Here is a 12,435-nt window from a genome sequence, read left to right on the forward strand (position 1 = left end):
ATGTGTGGCATCATTGTTTTCAGCTGTCTTGTGTTTCACCCCTGATTACGTTGGTCATTTAAACCCCTCGTGTCTCTTTGCAGTTTGCATAGTATTGAGTGTTATCACCATACCAAGAATTTGTATTTTGTTCCTTGGTTTGATTCATGTTCATTGATCTAGTTTCTTGTTACTCGTTCTCATTTCTTGCCTTGCCCAGTTTATGCCTATTTGTAGATCACCTGACCCATTGCCTATTTTTTCGTCCACGCATTTGTCTCATGATTTGGATTTGTCTGCCTGCCTCACTTTATTATAAGCTCTTTTCTGCACTTGCATCAGTCCTAACCTTAATTTCGTGGAATACGTGACAATGGTGCACTTCAGTGACGCATGCATGCAAAGCGTTTAAGCAAACACTCACACAATAACTTGCTGACCTAACAAATAATCCTGAGGGAAGGTTCCACAGCATTTTAATTCATGCTCTGATTGTAAAAGAATGCCAAAGGTAAAATTAATGAATGAGGAAACTGAAATATTGCATACTTGCATATTTGCAGTTTACCATTAGATTTGAACATGCACAGCTTTACTGAATAATGGAATTATAACCAAACTGTTGATTTGTTTAGTTAAATATTTAGAATAAGAAGGACAAGATAACAGAACTGAAAGATTATAAACCATTACTCTAATAAGTCATTGCGAAGACCTTTGAGCGACTGATACTGGCCCAACTGAAGTCCATTACAAACTCACTTCATAATCCTCTACAGCAGTGAAACAAGATCTACAAGACTACATGTTGCCAAAACAAACAAAATGCCCACCAAGAGTGATGCTGTTTTACTTTACTAACAGTAAAGCAGTTTATCTACCAGTACAGGACTCAATAAAAACAGTGAGGCAATAATTCAGTTCAAATATCAACTAACTGCTTGTAGATTCCTTTAACTGAAGATCACTCACTGCTGCTGAAGATGGCCTCGCATGGATAGCCTACAAATCACCACCGATTTACTGTGGATTTCTTGGATAGCGTAATGATGGCAATTTCTAAGAACAGTTTACACTCTGTCAAGTCTCCATCATGGAGCAGATGATTACGATGGTTACGTATGTAACCGAGGTTCTACGAGTTTAGGATGACCACCAGAGGCGGTGTAAATTCCTGGCCCGATGGCATGGCCCATGTACAGTCCTTGAGGGGGTGGGCGCCGTGAACTACTGCTTGCAGCAGCCCAATATGCAAGCAGAAACACAAACATACCATAAAAACCTGTTAAAGAAGTGGATTGAGCCTGCTCCAGTGATGTCTACTTTTGCTACCCTAGACACAGATCACAACAGGGAGAGGACCTAACCCCCACGCAAAGACAGGAGTTGATGGAACTGGCGGACCAGTTCGCAGATGTCTTCTCAACCCCTCCAGGGATGACGCAATGCTTCAGGACAACATCATAGAGGACTCCACCAGCCCATGGTCCAACCCCATCGTGATTGTGCCAAAGCCTAAAGGAAGTATTCACCTTTGCTATGACTTCCTGAAGCTGAACTAGGTCTCAGAATTAGACAGCTATCCCCTTCCCCGAGTGTACGACCTAGTGGAGGGATTGTGGAGAGCCCGATTCCTATCCACACTAGACCTCACAAAAGGTTACTGGCAAGGACACACTGGCCCCAGAAGCAAGTCCAAAGATTGTCTTCAGTACTGCAAATGGCCACTGGCAGTACCGGGTTCTCCCCTTTGGGCAACACGGAGTGCCTGCAATGTTCCAGAAACTGTTGAACATCATCCTACGACCACATTGTACATTCGCAGCCATCTACCTGGACAATGTGGTCATACACTCCTCCACTTGGTTGGATCACCTGTTCCACCTGGGGGAGGTCCTGAAGGAGCTCCAGAATGCTGGGCTGACAGCCAACCAGAAAAAGTGTCACGTAGGCCTGACCGAGGCACAGTACCTAGGGTACCGTATTGTCTGGGCCCTCCTCTTGGAGACCTTTGTGAGGGAAATTATTAATTTTTACTTTGTAATAGTTTTGTTCTTGTTCTGTTCATTCGCATCAGAGGATAATGCCTAAGAAGGCCATGTCATGTCACTTAGATCAGTACAGAATGTTTATCTGCATGCAGCGACACAAACATGTTTGTTCTGTTCAAGGTTCGTCTTCACATCCCTAACCCTAACCCTATACTCCCACCATTGATTGGGCTTTTTGTTTCAAGTGACTGGATTTACCAACTGGAAAAAGGCCAATGAAAAATGAAGATCAGAAAAGCAGCGTGCACATTTCTGCTGGGTTAAAAATGAAAGGTCATCAACAGACATTTAAAACGGGAAGCGTAGCCACGCAAATCAGCAGTGAACACGCAAAGAGAGTGGATGAGTACAGAGAATATCTAAAGAGAAGCACTTTGCGAGAACTTTGCTTTGGTAATTTGTCGACATGTTTTGCATGGATGCCTCACTGCACATTTCAGCATCTTTTAGACAAAGCCTAATATAAGGGAATAGTTTCAACTTGTAAAGAACATGTGAAAGACAGGTTTTTATTTTTATCATTTGTAAAATACACAATTTTAAATAATGAATGAAATAATTCAGTTTTGGTTGCTTTTGTAATGAGTACGCTAAAGTAGGATTGACCTGACTGGAACCTGTTCATCCATGCACAACTGCTTTATTTTTGAGTTTATCAATACAATGTTTTATGTTGTGGGTTGAGTGTAGTGTACAAGTCTGATGGCTTGTTGTCTAAGGTGAGTACTTTACCTGTGCAGTGTTTATATGCTTAAGAAATTATTTGAAAATAAAAAAAGGAGTGGAATGATACCAAGGAGTAAGGTCACAGTTCTTGGCCAGTATTTATATGGTACACTCTTCACTGCATTTTTGCACTGTGCTCTACTGTAATTAGATTGTTATATAGCATTGTATTGCTGTATTCAATTTGTGACAGTAAACGTTTACTTCCAACATTGCATATTATGGATGTAGATCCAGACCTGGATTTCTGACAAAGCTGTTTTGTGACAATATCTATAGCTAAATGCAGATCATATCGAATTAAAAAGAGTTTAATCGAAAGCTAACTATGACTATGGCGATTGATAAGTTTTATGGCATGTTGAATAACATTCATGGAAGAATATTAACAAATGCTCCTTTCAATCATTTTATTATGCATATGGATTTAAAATTAATCAAAATGAATTCGAGATAAAATATTTAAACTCCCTTCAATTCATTATCGAGTCCTGTAGCCTTGAGCCAGTAATGTAGTGACCTCTGCTAACAGGAACCCGTTCATCCTTTTGTGCACAATGCTATCAGGTTGTACTGAAAAGGTGAGAAAGAAAGAGAGTTTACCTATATATTTTAAGCCTAGACTTAAACACTGAGACTGTGTCTGAGTCCCGAACACTAACTGGAAGACTGTTCCATAACTGTGGGGCTCTATAAGAGAAAGCTCTTCCCCCTGCTGTAGCCTTCACTATTCCAGGTACCAACAAATAGCCTGCATCTTTTGATCTAAGTAGGCCTGGCGGATCATAGAAAACCAAAAGGTCGATTATATACTGTGGCGCAAGACTGTTTAGTGCTTTATAAGTTAATAATAACTGGGAGCCAATGCAGTGTGGATAAGATCGGGGTGATGTGGTCGTATCTTCTGGTTCTAGTTAGGACTCTAGCAGCTGCATTCTGGACTAACTGGAGTTTGTTTATGCTCCTACAGGAACATCCAGAGAGTAAGACATTACAGTAATCTAGTCTAGAGGTGACGAAAGCATGAACTAATATTTCTGCATCATGTAGTGACATTATATATCTTATCTTAGAAATATTTCTGAAATGAAAGAAGACTATCCTAGTAATATTATCTACATGTGCATCAAATGATAGGCTGGAGTCAATAATCACTCCAAGGTCTTTTACTGCTGCACATGATGAAACAGAAAGAACATCCAGAGTTACGGTGAGATCAGAAAGATTACTTCTAGCTACACGTGGGCCTAATAAAAGTATTTCTGTTTTATTAGAATTAAGTAAAAGGAAGGTAGTTAACATCCAACGTCTAATGTCCTTTACACAATCCTCAACTTTACTAAGCTGCTGTCTGTCCTCTGGCTTCGCTGAAACATACAGCTGTGTATCATCAGCATAACAGTGGAAGCTAATTCCATGTTTACGAATAATTTGACCCAGAGGTAGCATAAACAAAGTAAAAAGCAGTGGGCCTAAAACAGAACCCTGCGGAACTGGGGTTGTTTTTTTGATAGAGCCTCCATCTCTATAAGGTGCTCTGGATAAGGACGTCTGATTAATGCGGTAAGCACCACAGTTTATTAAAAAACTTTTATTTATAAAAGTGCAGTGATCCATGCAAATTATATGATTTGAAGTCGATGAAATCAATGTTTATTAGCACATTTATAGAAGGGGTGTATTTATTTATAATCGCACGATCCGGTGTCACCCAGATGAGGATGGGATAAATTCATACATTTGAAATCTATATCCTGAGTTTCTATATTTCTGTAAAGCTTCTTTGGGACAATGTTCAATGTTAAAAGCGCTATACAAGTAAAACTGATTAAATTGCATTGAATTGAATCGCACAATCATTTAACATAGAAAATCATTCATCATTTTATAATGATATAAAAATTATCACAATCTATTCACTTTGCTATTTCCCACAAGTAAGTATGTTCATGAGTGGATACATCTCATTCTGTCCATGTCCAAGCCATTTAGATTAGCATTTAAGTCAATGAGAGAGCTGTATGCAGGTTTTGAAGATCTATAAGGTGTCGAGTCGCATCTGATGTCTATTACAGTACTTGTCTTGCTGAAAATCTGAACAAATTGATTTTATTGCAAGTCATAAAGTACAGAGTTAGAGGAGGTATATCCGGCTATTTGTGGGAAGGTTTCTCTATAAGAGTTGTGGTCATGCTGTACTCTTTTAATAATTTAATAATACATTTAATGGTACTCCACTTCAGTTTTATGGACTATTCCATGTAGATTCATTACATTACTTGTCCAGGATATTCGTTTTGTACTCATAGTCAGACAAGTAGTTTCAGTGACCTGATTTTTCATGTGTCCACCAACCAGAGAAATAAAACAAACTCTACTGATTTTATCCACTGGACTATTATAATGAATTTATGATCATATATGCCTGCAGTATATAACTTCCATCCATCCATCTTCTATACCGCTTATCCTTTTCAGGGTCATGGGGAACCTGGAGCCTATCCAGGAAGCATCGGGCACGAGGCACACCCTGGACAGGGTGCCAATCCATCGCAGGGCACAATCACACACACATTCACACACCTATTCATACCCGTTCATACACTACGGACATGCCAATCAGCTTACCATGCATGTCTTTGGACTAGGGGAGGGTAACCGGAGTACCCAGAGGAAACCCCCGCAGGACGGGGAGAACATGCAAACTCCGCACACACAGGCTCACGGTGGGAAACAAACCCCTGACCCTGTAGGTGTGAGGCGAACATGCTAACCACCGTGCTAAGCCACCGTGCACCCCAGTTTATCACATGTAAGGTACAAAACAAAAAAAAAATCTTATTAACTTAAATGAAAAGATTTTGCAATACTGATATATTAAAACAGTTTGATGTAATAAAATGTTAGATTATTGTAGAATGCAGAGTGTAAAAGGACAGAAGAATGTTGTGCGTGCAGTAAGCTAGTCAAGATGCTAGAAATTATATTCAAATACACATTATCCAGGTTGTTGACATAGTGGACATTGCTCCAAAACAAGAAACAGTAAAATCATTTAATAACTTTTTTATTTACACCTTCACAACCAAATTACAGATATTACAATAGACATTTACTACTTTACAATTTTCTTTCAGTCTAAAGGTTTTTTAAATGTGTAACACCCTCAATTTAATTTAAATAACATCTAAAACTTCCCACCAGAGATTACTAGTGCTACAGTGGCTATAAAAAGTGTACACACCCCTGCTTACCTCTGTAAAAAATTTAATTATGACAAATTACGTCAGATCTTTTTCCACCTTTAATGTGATATATTAACCAAGTGAAAAAGAGAAAGAAGAAAAAACCCTTCCAATAACATGGTTAAACAAGTGTTTAACTAATTTACTAATTAACTAATACTTTGTTAAAGTATGTTTTGCTTGTAATAAAGCACTCAGTCTTTTTGGGTAAGGGTCTGCTAACTTCTCCAGGTCTAAACAAAGCGTGAGGAGATCTCCTGTGCACAGCCCTCTTCAAGTCATTTCACAGGGTTTTGATAGGGTTTAGATCTGGGCTCGGACTGGACTACTCCAAAATGTAGCTCTTCTTCGTTTGAAGCCATTCCATTGTTGACTTGGATTTGTGTTTTGCGTCATTATCGTGCTGGAAGGTGAACTTTTTATCTACATCTTTTTTTTTAAATACTTCTACAGGTTTGGGGCATGAACAGATTGGTTTTTGGAGCTATCCATGATTCCCTCTATCTTGACTCTTTTTTAAAATGCTTCCTTCCATCTAGCCACCCTACCCCATAGCCTAGACATGTGAAGAACATGAGAGATTGTTGTTCTTTGCAGGGAGTTACCAGGACTTTCCAGAAATTCCTGCAGCTCCTGTAATGGTGCCACAGATCTCTTTCCAGCCTCCCTGATAAGGATTCTTCTTGTCTTTTTGTCAGTTTTTCAGGGACATCCTGTTGTTGGTAATGTCACTGTGATGCTCCATTTTCTCCATTTGCTATTGATGGCCTTCTCGGTGTTCCATATTACATGTAATGTTTTGAAAATGTTTGAAAAAATTTTACCCAGAAAGTCTATATTTGTTTTCAGTTTGTTTTCGCATTTAAGCTGGAAAAATATTGAATATGATTTACATTGATTTCCTTTTTAATACTTTTTAATAATGGTGCATACACTTTTTATAGCCACTCTATCCTCCTCGTCACTTATTAGAGATAGTAAGAGATTAAATATTAATATACCTGTAATCGCTACAGACAGTCTTTAAAAACGAGCAGGAACCTAAAGAAAATCACTTCAACATAAAGACTTCAAGGTTACACTTATTTTGCTGCTCTAATCTCCTTCTTTCTCCTTGTGAAAAACTACTCCATTTGGTTGCTTTCTCCATTCCACTGTGATGTTCTCTGCCATCCCATGATCCTTCAGTTTTTGTCTGATCTGAAGAACAGAATGAGACTTTTAGTAATAAATGATTCAGGATAGAGACACTAATCCCTGTGAAACTCTGGGTCTGGTGGCAGTAATTAAGAGAGGAATGGACAATATAAGTGGCTTTTGTGGAGGATAAGACCTACCTGCTCTAAGATGGCTGCCTGTGATATCAGATTGTTAACATCCTGATTGGACTGGATCTTCAGTCTGATGATTTGTTTTTTTATTATTTCTGCATCTAGAAAAGCAAAACATACAAACACAGTCAGGAACACACAAGTAAAGTTGTTTTTATTTTATTAATATTTTAAAAGGCATTAATTTTTTTCTAAATTTAAAACTGAATACTTTACTCACCTGAGTAACAGAAGAAAGGCATTACATCTGAGCACTGTGCATCAGCGGCCTGACCGTTATTTACATAACCACAATTTTCATTCCCCAGGGCATTATCAGGTTTTCCTGACATCCAACTGATGGTAGAGAAGTTGGTTTTGTCTACCCACTTCCAGGCATCTCTGAACAGACCAATCCAAGCCGATCCAGTGACCAGTCCCTGTATAGCTAGGTGTTCTGTTGTGTTTCTCACACTGGTCAAGTCTGTATAATGCTGTCTACAATAACTCTGAGCTTCAAGCCAGGTCATTGTATTAGAATTATAAATGTATCTCCCATTGCCAGTTTGTCTGTCTGTGAGAATTAAAAAAACATATTTAACCTGAAGGTTAATTATAAGTTAAATGTGTCTCCTGGTAGAGAAAGGTAGATATTGCTAAGACTAAGAACATAAGTACATCATATACAACATCAAAACCACCATGTGAAACAAATGTTGTTCCTCACCATCAAAGCAGAGAAGGGGAAACATCAGTGTACATGGAGCGTCAAACCAAGCTGACGAAGATGTTGCAACACACTCTTCATGTCCGCCCCAGTTGCCAGGCTCTCCTGGATTCCATTTGGTCATACTTCCCAATGGCTCATTTCCAAAAGACCAGCGCCAGCTTTTGACGTCATTGTACAGTCCAATCCAAGCACTGGAACTGAACTGTTGTATCTGGGCTTCATTCTGAAGTTGTACCATATCGTCATTGCTTTTAATGATCGCCAGGTCAGTGTATGTGGCTCGACAGTAAGCCTGAGCATCACTCCATGTTTTCCCCTGATTGATCAGATAGTACTTATGAGAGACAGAGCGGATGATGGGGACGACTCCTGTGGAAGAGAGTTGTATTGTATTTATCCAGGGTTAGGACTGTGGCATAAATTTACATTTTCCCCCATGATCATTTTAGCATACAGTATATTTATATTTGGGTGCAAAACCTTTGGCTGATTTATTTTAAAAGCTATTATTTTGGCTGTGATGAAAGCTTTGCAATGGGCTTTATAAATGAAATTATTTTTTTAAACACCATCTTTAATTACTATTTTAACCATATTAATTGTTAGAAGATTTAAAAAATCAAGCATGCAGCCATGCAGTTTCTATAAACAAATCTTGGGCTGTATTCAGATTTGACGTATTGAGGACATAACACTGAAATTGAACGCCTCAGCATCCAGACCTCAGATTTAACTGATGTTTTTGTAACTGCAGACCCTGTTACAGTCCGGCCCTGAATTTTTTGGATAAATAAATATTATTGTTGATCAGCCATTTAATAGGATTGTTTTCTAAACATATGTCTGACATGTACAGTATATATCCTAATGAAATGACTTACAATAAAAAAGTCAAATTTCCATGCGAAATGTAAGTTAGAATAGAGCACAGTCACAAAGAGAAGGACAGTCTAAACTAGTTTCCTCGGTTTCCCCCAAAACAAGGTAATTATTCTGTATTTTCTGTATGTGCTTTGAAATATATAAATAAAAAATAAACATTCCTATTTCATTCGAATATATCATGTGTTCTGGGCTACACCTAAAGTAACAGACCTCACTATGTATTACTTCTACTCAGAAAACAATGAAATTGTCTTTACTTAAAGTAATTTTTTAAAAATACTTAAAATGACATAAAGTCCTCATGTTACTGGAAATCTACGTACAGTTTCAAATCACACACATTAACAGCACGCTTTTGAAACAAACTTAAGTATGTTTGATATATTTTATTTGCCAAAGAAAGTTAATATCATATGGTACACACATGACAATATCATAGGTCTTGTGCCAGAAATCAAAACTGTGACCTCGAGATATATGATGGTGTCACATCAGGGATTTGAGGCGGATGCAATTGCAGAAGTGAAACGTTTAATAAAGTAACAAACAAATCACAACACAAGACTTACATGGGTCAAAGACGAGCATAACGTGACACATGGGGACAGAACTAACAACGCAAGACAACCTGTGCAGAGCAGAATCTGACTGTACATACACACCAGTGCTAATGAGCTAAACGTGAAACAGGTGAATTGAGACATGTGGCATGGTGCAGTGGCTGATGGGAAATGAAGTTTCTAGTCCTTCTCCAATATCACATGACAGATAGGAACTGATTTGTATTGGGCTAGGTTAAATACGAGTGAAACATTGCCATTGTTGACAATATCACTATTATGAGTAATATCTCATTATTTATATATGCCACAGCAATGTCTTTGTGAATTCAGCATTTTCATAATTGTTATTACTGCTCATAGTTTTAGATGTTCATGAATCTTCTTTTGAATCTATTTCTTACAGACCTGATTTCATGTCCACGGACTATTTAGTGCCCACTCACGTAATGTGTAATCGTAGAGCATTGTTGATGATCTTTATTCACGTTGTGAGCCATTGTTCTGTGTTTGCTTAATATACTGACAATGTTTGATTTCTCTTTGGATTTGTCCTTGGTTCTTGTTTATTGGATATTCTGTGTGTGGCTCGTGGATGGTTTAGGCTTTTGACTCTAGAATTTAACTGTTGTGCTTGTTAATAAATCTTCTGAGTGTAGATCCTCACACATCTTCCAGTCTTGTACATTACAGTTTGTAGTAATGATTTTGTCTTTACCATTTATAAGTGTCATTGTTACTGCAATGACATTTTAATCATAATTATTACTTTTACGTAAGTTTTGTGCTTGATTAACTGTAAAAGCACAGTGTAAAATCTAGGTGCTGGATCGAGTATTATTTTATGTGCTGCTGAATAATTGGTGTTGAAAGATATTAAATTAAACCAAATTTGCAGTAATTAATGTGACATTTAGAACTAGGATTATACTGTACATGCACCAATCAACTGGCACTACACCAAGCTCCTGTTAGTTTTTATTCAAATGTTTATCACCTTCTCAATTATATCACTGTATAATGTTGTCTTTTACACCAGAATAACGCTTTGGTCAGATGCAAAGGGTGGAAGGATGAATCTGGAGGATCTTCACAGTAAAAGAATTGTACTTGCAGAAGTTCTTCAGATTGAGAATACGGCTGTTTTGGCTTGTCACGCAACTTCTCCCTTCCTGTCTAACTAAATGTGAGAAAGTCTACGCAATATACAACAAGTTTTTAGGTAATTTATGCAATAATATGTACAGAGTCTTAGCACACTGTTTGATAAAAAGGACTTTACATGAAAACGTGTACCACTTGTCTATCTCCTTACGTACATTGTACCCACTTATCTTATAGCATGACATACAAGAACAGAAGACCCTCAGAATACACTCACAAATCATAAGACTCATCATAAACAGAATAAAACAGATTTTAAGCATAAGAGAAAGCAAAGGAAAATCAAATAATTCCACAATACTGTAATTATTCTTCAGCCTGCGTTTTCTATCCTGACTTTAAATGGGTTTAAGGGGGACCGCTTGTGTTTAAAAGACCACCGCTTGTTGTCTAAATGCTATTGAAGACCCCATCTCAGATTTCTCCTGAGAGTTGTGAACTACATGCAAAGGATTTCAGCAATGTGAACTACAGCTCATCTGTACATCACAAATGTTTTTAACAAAGCACAGTAAATTACTTTTTCCTCATTTGGAAAAATTACTATCAAGTTCAAAACTATCTGGATTGGGTTCCATAGTGAAGAAGCTGCACACAAGCTGAAGATCACTACATGCAATCCCAAGAGAAAGAGAACACTACCAGCCCAAACACCACTTTATATTCCAGTGTTCATTGTGCAGGAATAGGATTATGGGACTGTTCTGATGGTTTAATCCTCTATGTTTCATGAAGGGAAATGGTAAAGGTATAGAATACAACACTAGAGAACTCACGACCACAGAAACACCAGATTGAAGAAATCACTTCCCTGTTTCAGCGTGACGATTCATCCGTACACAAACAGAGATCCATAAAGAAATTAGTCATTGAGTTTGGGGTAAAATAACTTGTTTGGCCTACACAGAGCCCTGACTTCAGGCTTCGTCAAAATCTTTGGAACAATTTGGAATGTGAGCCAGATCCGATCACTCAGTAACAGCAGCTTACTGCACATTATCAGGCTTTTTAAATGTGCCATGGTGTATGAGTTCCATCCTGCACATTCTCTCTCTCTCTCTCTCTCTCTCTTTCGCGCTAACCCCTAACCCCTAACCCTCTCTCACTCTCTCTCTCTCTCTCTCTCTCTCACACACACACACACACACACACACACACACACACACACACACACACACACACATACACCTTTCCTCTTACCTGTGTAAAACAAGAGTAGAAACAGACACGTCTTCATCACCGAGGTTACTGTTGAATTCAAAATCTAAAAAGTAATAAATTTAATGAGAAAATGAGAAATCTCACTACTTCAAATAGTGACATTCCAGTAGAAGTAAGATGTGTAAATTCATTCCACTATATAAGATCATTTTACGAAGGAAACTCAGCATTCACTACCACATTATTCTGAAAACAAGTCAATTATAACATAGAAAATACAGTTTCCACAGACCATAGAGTATTTATTACTACTGTATATACTGTGTAAATACAGAATACTTATAACTAGTTTAAAACATTCTTTCCTTCAAACCAAATAATTATCTTTATTAGCAAGTATGATTTAAATGAGTTTAAAGATAAACGACAGTGATAAAAATTTATCAATGCAGTAAATAATAGGAAATAGCTAAAACAACAAGTTTCCGTTGCTGAAACTCACTTGTAATGTGAATGAGATGATGAAGGATGTCAGTTTATTCTCTGATCCTCTTCTCTCTGACAATCTCTCACAAGTTTATCTGCCTGTATAAGAAAATTCACATGCAAAACAGTTGTCGTCCT

General features: G+C 37.8%; 1 protein-coding gene across 2 annotated transcripts; it reads right to left on the minus strand.

Annotated features, from left to right (window-relative positions):
* Window positions 1–5,806: 5,806 nt before the first annotated feature.
* LOC108261995 (C-type mannose receptor 2-like) lies at window positions 5,807–8,395 on the minus strand. 2 transcript variants are annotated; one of them, XM_053685127.1, is made up of 4 exons: window positions 8,039–8,395; window positions 7,553–7,885; window positions 7,339–7,427; window positions 5,807–7,201 (listed from the first exon to the last, which is right to left on the minus strand). In XM_053685127.1, exons 1-4 carry the CDS (start codon window positions 8,277–8,279, stop codon window positions 7,097–7,099), a joined length of 768 nt encoding a protein of 255 aa, XP_053541102.1. In that variant the 5' UTR covers window positions 8,280–8,395; the 3' UTR covers window positions 5,807–7,096. The 2 variants fall into 2 exon arrangements, with proteins under 2 accessions (XP_053541102.1, XP_053541101.1); XM_053685126.1 differs by having other exon boundaries at window positions 7,339–7,433.
* Window positions 8,396–12,435: the final 4,040 nt, after the last annotated feature.

This window comes from Ictalurus punctatus, chromosome 13 (genome assembly GCF_001660625.3).
Source record: "Ictalurus punctatus breed USDA103 chromosome 13, Coco_2.0, whole genome shotgun sequence".
NCBI lineage: Eukaryota > Metazoa > Chordata > Actinopteri > Siluriformes > Ictaluridae > Ictalurus > Ictalurus punctatus.

What these genes read in the sequence shown, in the direction of transcription:
- LOC108261995 (XM_053685126.1), bottom strand. Translation starts at nt 8,279, where the DNA reads ATGGTACAACTTCAGAATGAAGCCCAGATACAACAGTTCAGTTCCAGT. An exon ending in TCCCCTTCTCTGCTTTGATG is followed by an intron (nt 7,886 to 8,038) that starts GTGAGGAACAAC and finishes TAATTCTCACAG; the next exon opens with ACAGACAAACTGGCAATGGG. An exon ending in AGGCAGCCATCTTAGAGCAG is followed by an intron (nt 7,202 to 7,338) that starts GTAGGTCTTATC and finishes TCTGTTCTTCAG; the next exon opens with ATCAGACAAAAACTGAAGGA.